Source organism: Podarcis vaucheri (assembly GCF_965113315.1).
Source record: "Podarcis vaucheri genome assembly, chromosome: 9".
NCBI classification, from domain to species: domain Eukaryota; kingdom Metazoa; phylum Chordata; class Lepidosauria; order Squamata; family Lacertidae; genus Podarcis; species Podarcis vaucheri.
Window position 1 is genome coordinate 22996123 of NC_138767.1, and position 12477 is coordinate 23008599.

A 12477-nucleotide genomic window follows, 5' to 3' on the forward strand; every position below is an offset into this window, starting at 1 on the left:
CACGGGGATTTGAACCGCCAACCTTCTGATTGGCAAGCCCTAGGCTCTGTGGTTTAACCCACAGCGCCACCCACGTCCTGCTCAGCTTTAGACCACCAGCTTCATTTCCACTCCACCAGCTGTTACTTTGCCAGAATCAAACTTGCTTTCTAAGGTGGTAGGGGCAGAATAGGCTGGCTATCTAAAGAAAGCAAACTGCTCCTTCCGCCATTTTGTGGCCCACAGCTACTTACCATTGAAGTAGTTGCTTCCAGAAGTCTCTGGAGTGACTCACTCTCAGATTGGAGAGCTTCCCACTTCTGCTTCAGGGCATCCATCGCCTGGGTTAGGGATTTTTTCTCTTCTTCGCTGCTGCGAAGCCTTTGCGCCATTTCCAACTTCTCCATCTTTTCAGCCTCAAGTTCAGATTCTCTGGCCTTAAGATCTGCATCCAGCTGCTTCATGACACTCTGTTTCTGTTGGGCTTCGCAGAGCTCTTCTTTCAGTCCGAGTAGCTCCTCTAGCGCTCTCTCGTTGTCTTGCTGCTTAAGAGAAAGGTTTCATGGGTTCAAAATTAACCGTTAGTTTCAGAACCCTGTCACTTTTCAAGATCAGTCTCATTTCTGACTAACCATGCATCCCTTAAGGCTTCAGGGCCTGTCCACTCCTAGCCTCAAGCTTTTTTACTCTCATCATGGTGTGATATAAGAATTACTTTTCCCCTACAGTGAGTTGGAAGGGTGTGTGCACAACCTATAGGCCCATTCCCCATTTCACCCTGGTAATATTCTGGAGACAAACATGCATCTGAACAGGCTCCTGGCCTCACACGGGCATGCACAACATTTCCCTAGTCTGTGCACATTATTTGGTCTGTGAAAATCTGCTCTCGATTCCTAGAACTCTTGCGAAGATAAGATATCCAACTGGTAAAGGTTTCTGGCTTACTTTCGGCTTCCATTAGAAGACCAGCACAATTATGAAAGTGCAAGCTATAAAATGGACCAAAACATTGGGAAGGAAAGGTTGGTTGGCAGATACAATTTTGCAATTTTACAAAAATCAATAAACTGTAAATAGTAAAAAAGAAAAATGAACTTAATAAAAACTGATAATATTTTACCATTGATTTCGCTGCTTGCATCTCTTCCTTGATGAGATCCCTCTCCACTTGGAGAGCATCCAATTTGTCCTTCAGGTAATCTCGCTCCTGGGTCAAGGCTCTCATTGCTTCTTCATGCTCATGAAGCACCTCTGTTTCAGCCTCTTCTTTGGCAAGCTTCCCCTGTTTTTGGAGAACATCCAGCTTCCTCCTCAAATCATCTCGTTCCTGGATTAAGACTTCCATTGCTCCTTCATGATTATGAAGCTTCTGAGCTACATCTGCTTCAATCTTTTCCTTGATGAGATCCTTCTCTAGTTGGAGAGAACCCACAATGTCCTTCAAATTATCTCGTTCTTGCATTACGGCCTTCATCGCTTCCTCCTGCTCATGAAGTTTCTGAGTTACTGTCAGCTTGTCCATTACCTCCGCTTCAATTCTAGACTCACTAATTTCTAATTTCTCCCTCAGTTGTTCCATTTCACTCAACTTCTCTAGAGCTTGGCAGAGTTCTTCTTTCATACGAAGTCTATCCTCTTCAGTGTCTCCTGTTTGCAGCTCTTGGATCTTGCTAGGTGGCTTAAGAAAAGGAAAATGGGCAAGATGTCAGAGATGTGCTCTAGCTCTGCAAGTGTCAATATTCTAACTTTATCCCCAAAATGTTGTAAGAACCTTTAGCACACCATGTGGTCAGTTGTTTGAATTCTTGTAAACTTGCTTGCAAAAAGCCATTTCAGCTATTTAAAGTTTATCTAAAATTATGGGCTGAAACTTTTAAAAATTCCAATTTAAATATCCAAGACTAACTTAATTTATCAGTTTCTCTCAAAGACAGACTCCAACTTGTGTCTGACCATCTGTGCACATCACTGTAAGTCATGACTTACTGTAGATGAGCAAATTATGTCTTCTTTGCTCCTCTCTGCTAGTGCTGGGGTAAGGGGAAACAAACCATGACGATAAACCAAGGTTTGTTTTTGGTGTACCAACCATGGTTTGTTTCACTCCAATCTCTAGTTTGTTTGTGCACAGTAAACCTTGGGTTATGGCTTGACATGACACTAAAATGCCCACCTGTAATACACAAATACAAGTGTACCCCTGCAATACACAACTGCCTTGTGGAATATCTTTGGGAGAAGAAAAGGATAAGGAATAAACCCTACAAAAATCTGGAGTGGAGTCCCTAAGATGGCTGGATGGTGCCTTGCACGCCTCCTTCTGGCAACTCCTGCTGCCATGTTGGTGCTAAACGTATTGCTCTGCTTCTCTTTGGACCACATCAGTGAGGTCAAGAGTGTGTGTGGGGGGGGGTCTTGTCTTCTGGGCAGACCAGGAGCTTCATACACACTGCCCAGGCTTGCTCCTAGGGAGGTCACTTCCGTGCTGTTAACAGTGTGATTTGGCTTCACCCCCCCGGAGGCGTACTCCATTGCCTCTCAGGACAGACTGATGCCCACAACAAGCAATACACAACAATTACCAGCTGACTGCTATCCAGGTACCAGTTCTTTTGCTCTTGCAGACTCTCCAGTTGTTGCTTTAGCAAAGTCTTCTCTTGCTCAAGGGACAAGATTTCCTCCTTCATTGACTGAAGCTGGTTATTTTCCTCCAGCTTGATTTCCTCTGCATCCCCGTCTCCTCCAGTTAACAGATTTTTCTCTGTGTTGAAGCAGTCCAAGTGCTCTGTTAACTTTAATATCTGCAAGATGAAACACAATGTATTTTTCTACCCAAAAAATGTTTCATTCAAGGCAGGTGAATGAACAGTGATTAACAATCAAGTGCAGAACATTTAGAGATGTTTGGTAAGAAGAGGGCAATGCTAGAACAGCCCCGCTGAATCAGACCAAGAGACTTCTTGACTCCAGAATCCTCTTTTCCCGTAGCAGCCAACCAGATGCCTCTGCAGAGCAGGGTATGAAGGCATTAGCCCTCTTATTCTCCAGCAACCAGCATTCAGAAAATTGGTGCCTCTGATGCTGGAGTTAAGATATACATGGAAGTCTGCACTTTCATGCCTCCATCCAATATAGCACCATTTCAACAATTATTCTACAACATCCCAAACTTTCTAGCAGTGTTTAACAGCCTCTGATGTCTTAATATGTTACAGGCCAGCTAAAGTACTTTAAGCTTTAGTCACCACAGAAAACAAGTGGTGTTGCCTTAAATGGGGCTTGTCTCGGAACTGAACCCCAAACATTCACACTCAAAGCAAAAAGGGCCACAGCTCAGTGACAGAACACTTGTCTTGCACTTAGAAGGTCCCAGATTTAATCCCCAGCATTTGTAGAGAGGGCTGAGAATGTCCTCTGTCCCAAACCCTGGAGAGCCACTTCCAGTCAGCAAAGACAATAATGAGCTACGTGGACTAAGGATCAAGATTATACAGGGCATTTCTTATGCTCCTAATTTTGCTCCAACCTAGAACAATAAACTTTGCAGCTGAGACAGATGTTACCTGTTGCTTCTGTTCTTCAATAGTGACCCCTAGAGATTCTTTAACACTTGAAATCTGTGATTCTCTCTCCACAATGGCTTCTTCCAGTTCTTTAATTTGCTTCTCACAATGCTTCAGAGAATTTTGCGCACTTCTCAGTTCTTCTTGTGATTCAATGTTCTTTTACATTAAAAGCAAAACAAAAGAGATACATGCATTAGAATTCCCATGACATACACTTCCTTGCAGTAGTGCTATGAATTGTTCTGCTACCCTTTTCAAAGCTCTCTAGTTTGATGTAGGGACAGATGAATTAGCCACATAAATAATAATAATAATAATAATAATAATAATAATAATAACGCTCATCTGACTGGGTTGCTCCAGCCACTCTGGAAGGCTTCCAACACATATAAAAGCAGAATACAATATGAAACATTGAAAACTTTGGTTCCATGCGAGTTTCACGTGTGCTCATTTATAAGTATGTTCCATCCCACCTCAAATTAATTACAGCTTTTAAAGGCTAAAACCAGAACTTTGATATGGAGAAGCACTGGTGTGATATGATCATATAATGAAGTCCTGAAGGGTCTGAACGATTTTCAAATGCAGCATCATTGCGGTAATCCAAGTGGGAGGTTTTGCTTACCATTGACACAGTCTCTTGGATATCTTCTTTGATCTGATCTCTCTCATGCCTGAGAGCCTCTTCCTTCTGCTTCAGGTCATCTCTTTCCCGAGTCAGCGCCTGCAACTCTTCTTCACTCTCTTGGAGCCTTTGAGCTAGGCCCAGCTTCTCCATTTCCTCAGCCTCCATTTTAGATGCCCAGGTCTTCAACTGGTCTTTGAGTTGCTCCATTTCACTCAATTTTTGATGTGCTTCATCAAGTTGTTTTCTCATACCAAGAAGCTTCTCTTGCTCCAAGTCCTTTTCTTGCATCTCTTTGATCTTGCCAGAAAGCTTCGTTATTATTTTATGGAAAGACAGAAAGTACTTTGACATTAATAAGTAAGAATGAAGCTCAAGTCCAACTTAAAAACACTAAATTTTGAATCTTGTCATTAAAAGGGTCTTTATAGTGCTCATTTTCTCCCACAAAGCTTTTTGTTACCTGTGGACAATACTGATTTTAGCGAAGTTACACAGTCCCAATTCACATCTAACACTAAGCCAATTTATGCTTACCAAGAATGAGCAAACTTGTGGGTTTCTGGAGTGAAGATCATGGTCACAGCTCTCCTCCCCAGTATTGCTGCAGCTGAAACCAGAGCTAAACCATGGTTTGGCCTAGTGTTGCACGTGAACCAGGGTTTGCGGTTTGCTTACCCCAAACAAACCATAAGCAATAAACCAAGAATATGCATTGGCTATAAGCTCATAGATTATGCAGAGCAAGACAAACCATAAACCCAGGTTTGGATTCAATGCCAGTTTAGTCCTGGGTAGCATGAGAGCAGCAGGACTGGGGGAAAGAGTGCTGCTGTCATAATCTTTACTCCCAACAACTCATATGGCATATTGCTTTTGCTAAGCCATGGTTTCGCTTCGTGTTACATGCAAACCTAGTCAGATTCAAACTAGGCTCATAGTAAGTAACACAAGGGATCTAGAGTGCTCCAGTAGCCTAAAAGGGCTTACTTCCTGCCAAATTGCAAAAAAAAAAGAGGGGAAAAAAAGAAAAAAGAAATGAGAGCATGTCAAAATTCTGCTAAGGAGCAGAATACCCTAGAATAGAATTTATTCCTGGAATTAGTGGTTGCTATTTTGCGCGTGCACACAGGAATATAATTATAATAACAACAATAATTTTGATATTTATACCCTGCCAATCTGGCTGGGTTTCCCCAACCACTCTGGGCAGCTTACAGTCCTTATAAAACATAGTAAAAACATGTTTTGTTTACAAAACAGAAAATATATCTGCTGTAGTAGCTACCAAAAATAGCAATTCCAAGTCATATTCCCGCCTTGTTTTGAGAAGCTGATGGGGATTACATGGAACCCAGTTCCATGGGTTTGGTAGCTTCACTTTCCTATTCATTCCAAAAGCGGTAAGTTGGGATCCTTCTAGCTTAGTAAGTAAAATGGTCATTTTTTAAGTGTGTAGAGAAAGTGAGCACGCACAAGAAGACAGCCAATTCCAGAATTGTGGGATTGGTTCAGGTTTCCTAAAAAAAAAAGTTTTAGAAGTATTTCAGAAAGTGGTTCTGATCCAAAGCAACCTCGTTAGTGTAGCAGGGTTGAACACTTTGTGTAACAGCACATTTATGTGCCAGGCCTTGCTGCAATGTAAGGAAAAACAGAAGCAAGGAGACAGTACCAAGGGCCCACTCAACTTTTCAGATAGAGCTAAACAAAGACTGAAGTGCAGAAATGTTTGCATCAAGAAAAGTCATCAGCTCCTGTATAAAAAGTTGGAGAACCAGGAAGGACTCACCTCTTGAGTCACTTCATGAACGGTTGCCTGTAGCTTGAGGTTTTCTTCAGATAGAAGATCTAGTTGGCATTTCATCTGCTTGTTTTCTTCTGATGCAGTCAAGAATTTCTGCTCCAGTTCATCACAGTGACATTTCAGCTCTTGAAAAGCTAGGTCATTTTGGCGCATTGCTTCAGAATTTACAAAATCTTCTTTGGATTTTAGCGCAATAGTTGCTTCGCACAGCAGTCTCTCCTTCTCAGACACTTGAGCAAGCAGCATCTCTTTTTCCGAGGCCAGAGACGCAATCATTTCGGATTTTTCAAGCACCTACATACACATATTTATATACACAGAGTATGAGCATGTAGTAGGCAGCTATTATCATCTCAGCCGTGCTTTATAATATGCGTTCTAGCTGAATGAAGGCTAAGTTTGGTTTTTAGACGTACTTTGCTCCCCTGAACTGGAAGAAAACTACCTTCTACAAGAGACTAGAGAAAAAAGCTTCAGGTTGACAGGTGATGACTGATCCAATTACATAGCCTAGTAGGGAACTGAACCCAAATATCCACAGCAATATTTCTTTATTTATAAAAATATTTAGAGACCTCCCGTTATAAAATATCAGGGCTTTGTATAATCAACTTTACAAAAATACACCATAAAAGCAACACAGAATAATCACAAAACCGACTGGCCCATCTTAGAAAGTTTAAACCACTGAATAGGCCTATTGATTAAAAAAAATAAGGCACCTGAAGGTTGGTAGCAGGGTTGTTGAGGGAATATTCCATGGCATGGGACTGACATCACTAATTGCCTGACCCCTAGCTAAAGCTAGTTGAGTTTCTGAAGCATGGGGGACAACTAATAGAATAAGCTTTCAAAAAATTAAGAGGAACGCAAGTTCTGCAACTGCTTGCGATGCCAGAACTTATTACTGATTAGAATTATTTACAGAAGTTACTGTAGTAGAAGCACCCCAATCTTCCAGCAAGGATGATTAACTATATTCTGGGTAGAAATCCCCCCCCCCATAAAGTTAAATGTGTTCTAAGAAAGCCCTGACCTAAGATACAGCTTCATGGAAGCCCACATTTAATTAGTCTTTACCTCCTTCTGGAAGATTTCAGTGTCAGGTCCTGAACGGACTTCTAATGAGGCAGCTGCTTCTTTCCTTAAAGTTGAGTTCTCTTCCAGAGCTTTATTCAGTTCATCTTTTAAACCCTCAATCTTCCTTTCCAGTTCCATACATGAGAGTAAGTCTGGGGGGGGGGGTGGAAATATTTCAATGGATAAAACTGACAAAGATTCACTACCACTGTGTTGCAAGCAAACTCTAGATATATATAGTTCTTGCTCCGTAGTTCTCAGCTTCTGTGAAAATATCCTGCTAAAGCATGCACCCTTTCCACCAGTTTATACCCTGGTTTCTAACATGCAAACTTCCTTGAAAGACTCTACTTGCCTATGCACCCCTGAAGCTCAATTTCCATCTTCTTGTGGGGCTCAGCCTAAACCCACCAGTCCACTTATCCCACCCCCCCAGTGTTTTTCCCCCTAAAAAATGTTTAGGGGTACTCTCATTTTGACTCAAGAAAATCACCATTTTATAGTTCAAATTGGGAAAAATAAATAAAGTAATGGACAAAAGTACAAAGATTCACAAAATGTTTTGGGGTATGCGTCCCCCTGTATCCCCCCAGAAAAACAGCACTGCTCCCCCACAGCCCTTGCTATGCATCTCATTTTCAAAAGCTTACCCCCCCTCTAATTCTCCAGCCCACCCCATAGTCCTGATGTTAAAGGGCAGCAACTACTTTTAATTCCACGCAGCCGCTGTCTAATGCCTGAATTGCACATCAGGAAAGCATGCCATCAGGACATAAACTGACTGAAAGCCATGAACCTAAAGTCCCCAGTCACTAAGGTGTCTGCCAACCAAGTCCATGACTGGCTGGAAGGATGCAAGGGCAGAGCCATAAACCTCTCCAGGGTTTTTTTGTTTTAATCCTGGTGCACTATATCAGGAATGAATGGTCAGTTGCTTTACATCAGGATTGGTTAACGAACCAACTAATCCCAGTTGAGATGCAGCAAATAAATAATTGCTTGTTGACCATGCCCCTTGCATTCAGCCTTCCTTTAACAGGGACCCAGACTTTAATGTGGCAGGACCTGCTATGTGGAACTTTTTGCCAGCAGAGGTTAGGGCATGAATCAATCCCTGCTTTCTCTTAGATGTCTTTTCAGAACTGCGCTGTTCAGACAAACCTTTGGGATGCAAACTCTGTGCCAAACGCACCTAGATATATTTTCATTTACATTATTGTAGCATTATGTTTCCGTGTTGTGCATTGCCTTATTTTTTATTAAAATATTTATAAATATTTTAACTAACTTTTAGGGGCCTGAACATGTGTGCCACCAATTTTACTTCATAATAATTCCTCAGCTATCAGAAGTTCAGGAAAAAGCCCGATTGTGCAAAGAACCTTCTTGTTCTATATCAATTCCATAAAAAAGGTACCATTTGGAACTCTTCCCTCCAAAAGCGATGCCAGCTTTGAATTTTCCTGCAGGTAGTACTGCAATTCTTTCTGCAAGTCAGACTGCATTTTCTTGTAGGCGACTTTCCCAGAATCTAACTGTCTTCTGTAACTCTCAATGTCCTTTTCCATTTGCTTGTACGTCTCTGAGAGCTGGTCCTACATGGGAGCAAGTTAAAATGCCATTACCCGTGTCCATTTACATGCCAGGACAGTGGCAGATTTGTACACAGTGCCACGTATTTGAGTAGCACTACCCTCTCCCTCTTCCAGATTATATTAGCACTGTTATCTCAGCCCACATCACCCCAAGGAAGCACCACTGGGATTCTACTAGGAAACTAGCAGAACTCACAGGTAAGGCCCTACTGGAAGCTTATTATTTTAATGTATTTCCTAAGCTATTGCCATACTGCCCTTCATCAAAAATGGGCCACAGGGCAGTTTACATCTGATTTAAGGCAATAAAAAGGCATATACACAAGAAAATGCAAAAAATTAACATAAATTGCACGAAGGATGTAATTAGCAGCAACAGAACTCAGAAATTACTTCACCCACCAGCCTTTTAAAACCTGACTCCAAAGGTGAGTTTTGACCTGGTTTCTAAGCAAATATAGAGGCACAACTCAGAGGGGAAGAAATTCCCCAGACATAAGCCGCTAGGAAAAGATGGGGCTTCTTTTTTGTCTCCCCCCATGCTTATATCAGGTACTGACAAAAGGCCACAAAAAAGAATTGTATCTGTTCACTCAGGCATTACATAAAAGGCAAGTAAAAACCTACGCCATCCCAAGTCCACATATACACACACCATTTTTTCTTTTAGTGCTATGTTTTCACTTCTGAGGAATGAAGATTCTCTCTTGGAATCCAGTGCTACCGCCTCAACATCACTGAGAGACTGCTTCATTTTTTGCATTTCGTCCCCCGAGTTATTCAAAATCTGCTGAAAGTATGAGAACATGAGGGTAGTGTGTAAGTGTATGTATATGCCACCCACCCAACCTGCAAGAATCCCCAGGAATCAAGGACAAATTTTTTAAAAAACAACCCTCTTAAATAAAGAAGAAAGATTCAGACGTACTGACGACACATCGCTTTCCCCACTTTCTGTCTTTGCTTCTCTCATAAGATTTCTTAGCTCACTGACATGGCTTTCCAGTGCTTTGATTTTATTGTTTTGCTCCTCGATCTGCAAGGCTTTTGTCATTACTTCCTCCTGATAAAGCAAGAAAGAGGAAAAACACCAGAAGTGCAACGTGTTTCGGCACAGCTTTCCATTTCCCAGCTTGATGGGGGGCTTAGGTGTTGCGCAGCATGACATTAAAATTGACAAACCGACCGGAGAATTCAAGGCATTTGGCTAAGACTAAACAATAGTGTTCCATTTCATTATACATGCAAGGCCTACCACCACCAGCAGCTCACCTGCAGATCTTGATTGCAAACTTCAGCATTTGTAATAATAGCCTTTAAGCTGGAAATTTCATGCATTAGTTGCATCTGTGGAGCAATCGAAGCAAAATGGCATAGGCAGTTAGGAAGCACCTTCCAGTCAGGTTTACCTGCAGTCACCCACCACAAAAACAAGCAAGCCCTGCATTCAGCTCCCCTCCAAACCACAGCAGAGCCAAGTTGTCACTATAGAACACATAGCAGAAAATTCTGTGAGCATCCATTGCTTACAGTGGTGAGAAGCCCTGGGAAATAAAGCCTTAACGGCGCATTACTAACAGAGGGCTTTTCAAACATCCAAAACAAAAAGGGCAGAACACACTGCTAATATACGCTGACAAGTGTTTTTCAGAAGAACAGGTCCACTCTTTCTAGCATGCATTAATTGGGGGCTAATTGATTTAAATAAATTCATATCCAATCCTCGCCTTTCTTCCATGCTGCAACTAAAAAGAGTGGCTGTTTTCACACGTCAACAGCAAACCATGCTTTACTGTTAATGCAGGATGGTGGGTTACTTCACTCCTCTCATAGCACAGCCTACATACCACAATATAAGCACAAAAACAAGTGCAGCTTTGCTTCTTCTTTTTTTGCAGTTACAGGATTAGCATTTGTTTTAATCTCATGTTGCTAAATTATCTCTAAGGGGTTTCAGACTGAAAAGGATGAAGTATAGATATTTTAACAATAAAATGAAACATGAAATGAGAGAAGCCTTGGCTGCACATTGAAAGGAGATGGGGTCAAGTGAAATTCTTTTGGCACTATCATAGGGAAGACCATGTCCTTTATGTCCATAGGCCATACTGGAAACAGTGGAAGAAACAGAGCAGGGTCAAGACAATTGTGTTAGACCCAGTTTTGTTGCTGGGGGTGTGAGATGCAGCACTTTTCAGCACCTAAGATGGGTTCATCAGCTGTGCATCCCTGTCCCCTAATGGCCACAGTAATCCATGCCATCACCATTTCCTGACTAGACTACTGCAGCATGTCGTCCCTGGGGCTGCTTCGGAAGACTGAAAAAAATTAGACACTTCTTAAATACAGGTGAAGGGAACACATCTCATGAAGGAAAGGTACTGACTGCCAGTTTGAACCCAGTTTACAGTGCCAGCACTTACTTTTAAAATCTTATGTGGCTCTGAGATCCAATATCACCGGAACCTGCCATTTTACTAGCACCAAAGGATGTTTTCTGCCACCCCCTTTCTAACGAGGGCATAAAATTAAAACGACTGGGTTGATTTGATTTGAGAAGGGCAGTGATCAGGGGATATTCTCTGCAGTGGCACCCTTTTTATTTCTCCAGGCATTCAAGCATGTCTCTTGCTTTAATCCTGATGTATATAAGCACTACTGAGTTTATTGCTTCTGCTGCTTCAATATTTAACTGAGTTCAATTCAGACTAAGTTAGTTGCCACAATCCCATTGCTTTCAGTTGGAGTTCACTTAAGTCATAAAACAATGTTCATATTAATTTAAATGAGATCTGCATGCAACAGAGTCAGGATCCAGCTAATTTTGATCTTGTTTAAATGATTTTGTCAGCCACTCAGAAAGTTGTAAAAAGAAAAGATGGTCTAGAAATAGGATTATTTACACACCCACTTTGTCTTACCTCTTGTTCCTTTGCTGTCTCTCTTTCGAGAGCCACAAACTCATAAATGGACATTTTCTCCTTCAGCTCTTTGAGCTCACATGCAGTCTGCTCTTTCTCCATTTGCAAGTTTTTTAGTTCTACTTTTAAGGCTTGTTGTTCAGTGACAGCATTGTCCTACCCAGGAGAGAGGCAGAGTGAGATTAAAAGGTTTTACCTACACTTTCAAATTAAATTCCTAGAGAACGCTGAAGCTGACTTACCCTCTCATTTACTAGGGTTTCACAAAGCATGACAGAATCTGCAAAATCTTTATGAATCTAGAAGAAAAATATTTTTGAAAGTTACAAGATGCCTCCTCTGTTACCTAGTTAAATTTCATCTCCTTACCAATATTTTATTTAAACTCATTTTTTAATGGTCGCTTTTCATACCCTAAGAATCTCAAAGTGACTTACAAATATGCAAAAACCTTAATACTGAAAGCACTTGCTTGTTCCTTCAGCATATAGCTCAAAAGTGTTGTTGCCAAAGCCCTACTGAGAGCTAGACAACATTTGTATACTAAGTTCCAGCCACACGCTGGCAAGGCTGGCAAGTTTTGGGGGCTTGCAAAAAACCCTGAAAAGGAGGTGAGCTTTCCAAACCACATAATTTCTCTCCCCTAAATTCTGCTGACTCAGTTCCACCCCACTGAACCAAATGTAAAACAAGTCATGTTGATCCAATATAGTTAATAGGGAGTAACTAAGAAATTGTTGTTGCAAAAAAGAATAGGAGAGGAAGCCTGCAAAGGGGATACTCTCCGCTCCCATCTTTGTTCTTGGAATAGGAGTGGGAACCTTTTTCATTCTAAGGGCAACATTCATTTCTCAGCAACCTTCTGGGGGCCATATCCATGAGGTGGGAGGGGTCAGAGAAA

General features: G+C 41.6%; 1 protein-coding gene across 5 annotated transcripts in view; it reads right to left on the reverse strand.

Moving 5' to 3' along the window:
• CENPE (centromere protein E) overlaps nucleotides 1-12477 on the reverse strand; it is a 37805-nt gene that overhangs the window by 11051 nt on the left and 14277 nt on the right. For 2 of the 5 annotated variants that reach the window (XM_082236883.1, XM_082236881.1), the window contains exons 16-28: nucleotides 11819-11875; nucleotides 11577-11732; nucleotides 9928-10002; nucleotides 9584-9718; nucleotides 9311-9445; nucleotides 8478-8655; nucleotides 7061-7212; nucleotides 5966-6274; nucleotides 4177-4488; nucleotides 3546-3704; nucleotides 2565-2783; nucleotides 1103-1660; nucleotides 234-521 (exon numbers count right to left, since the gene is read on the reverse strand). In XM_082236883.1, coding sequence (XP_082093009.1) covers nucleotides 234-521; nucleotides 1103-1660; nucleotides 2565-2783; nucleotides 3546-3704; nucleotides 4177-4488; nucleotides 5966-6274; nucleotides 7061-7212; nucleotides 8478-8655; nucleotides 9311-9445; nucleotides 9584-9718; nucleotides 9928-10002; nucleotides 11577-11732; nucleotides 11819-11875 — 2733 coding nt within the window. The remainder of the gene's footprint in view (nucleotides 1-233; nucleotides 522-1102; nucleotides 1661-2564; nucleotides 2784-3545; nucleotides 3705-4176; nucleotides 4489-5965; nucleotides 6275-7060; nucleotides 7213-8477; nucleotides 8656-9310; nucleotides 9446-9583; nucleotides 9719-9927; nucleotides 10003-11576; nucleotides 11733-11818; nucleotides 11876-12477) is intronic. The other 3 variants (XM_082236882.1, XM_082236884.1, XM_082236885.1) reach the window with 3 other exon arrangements.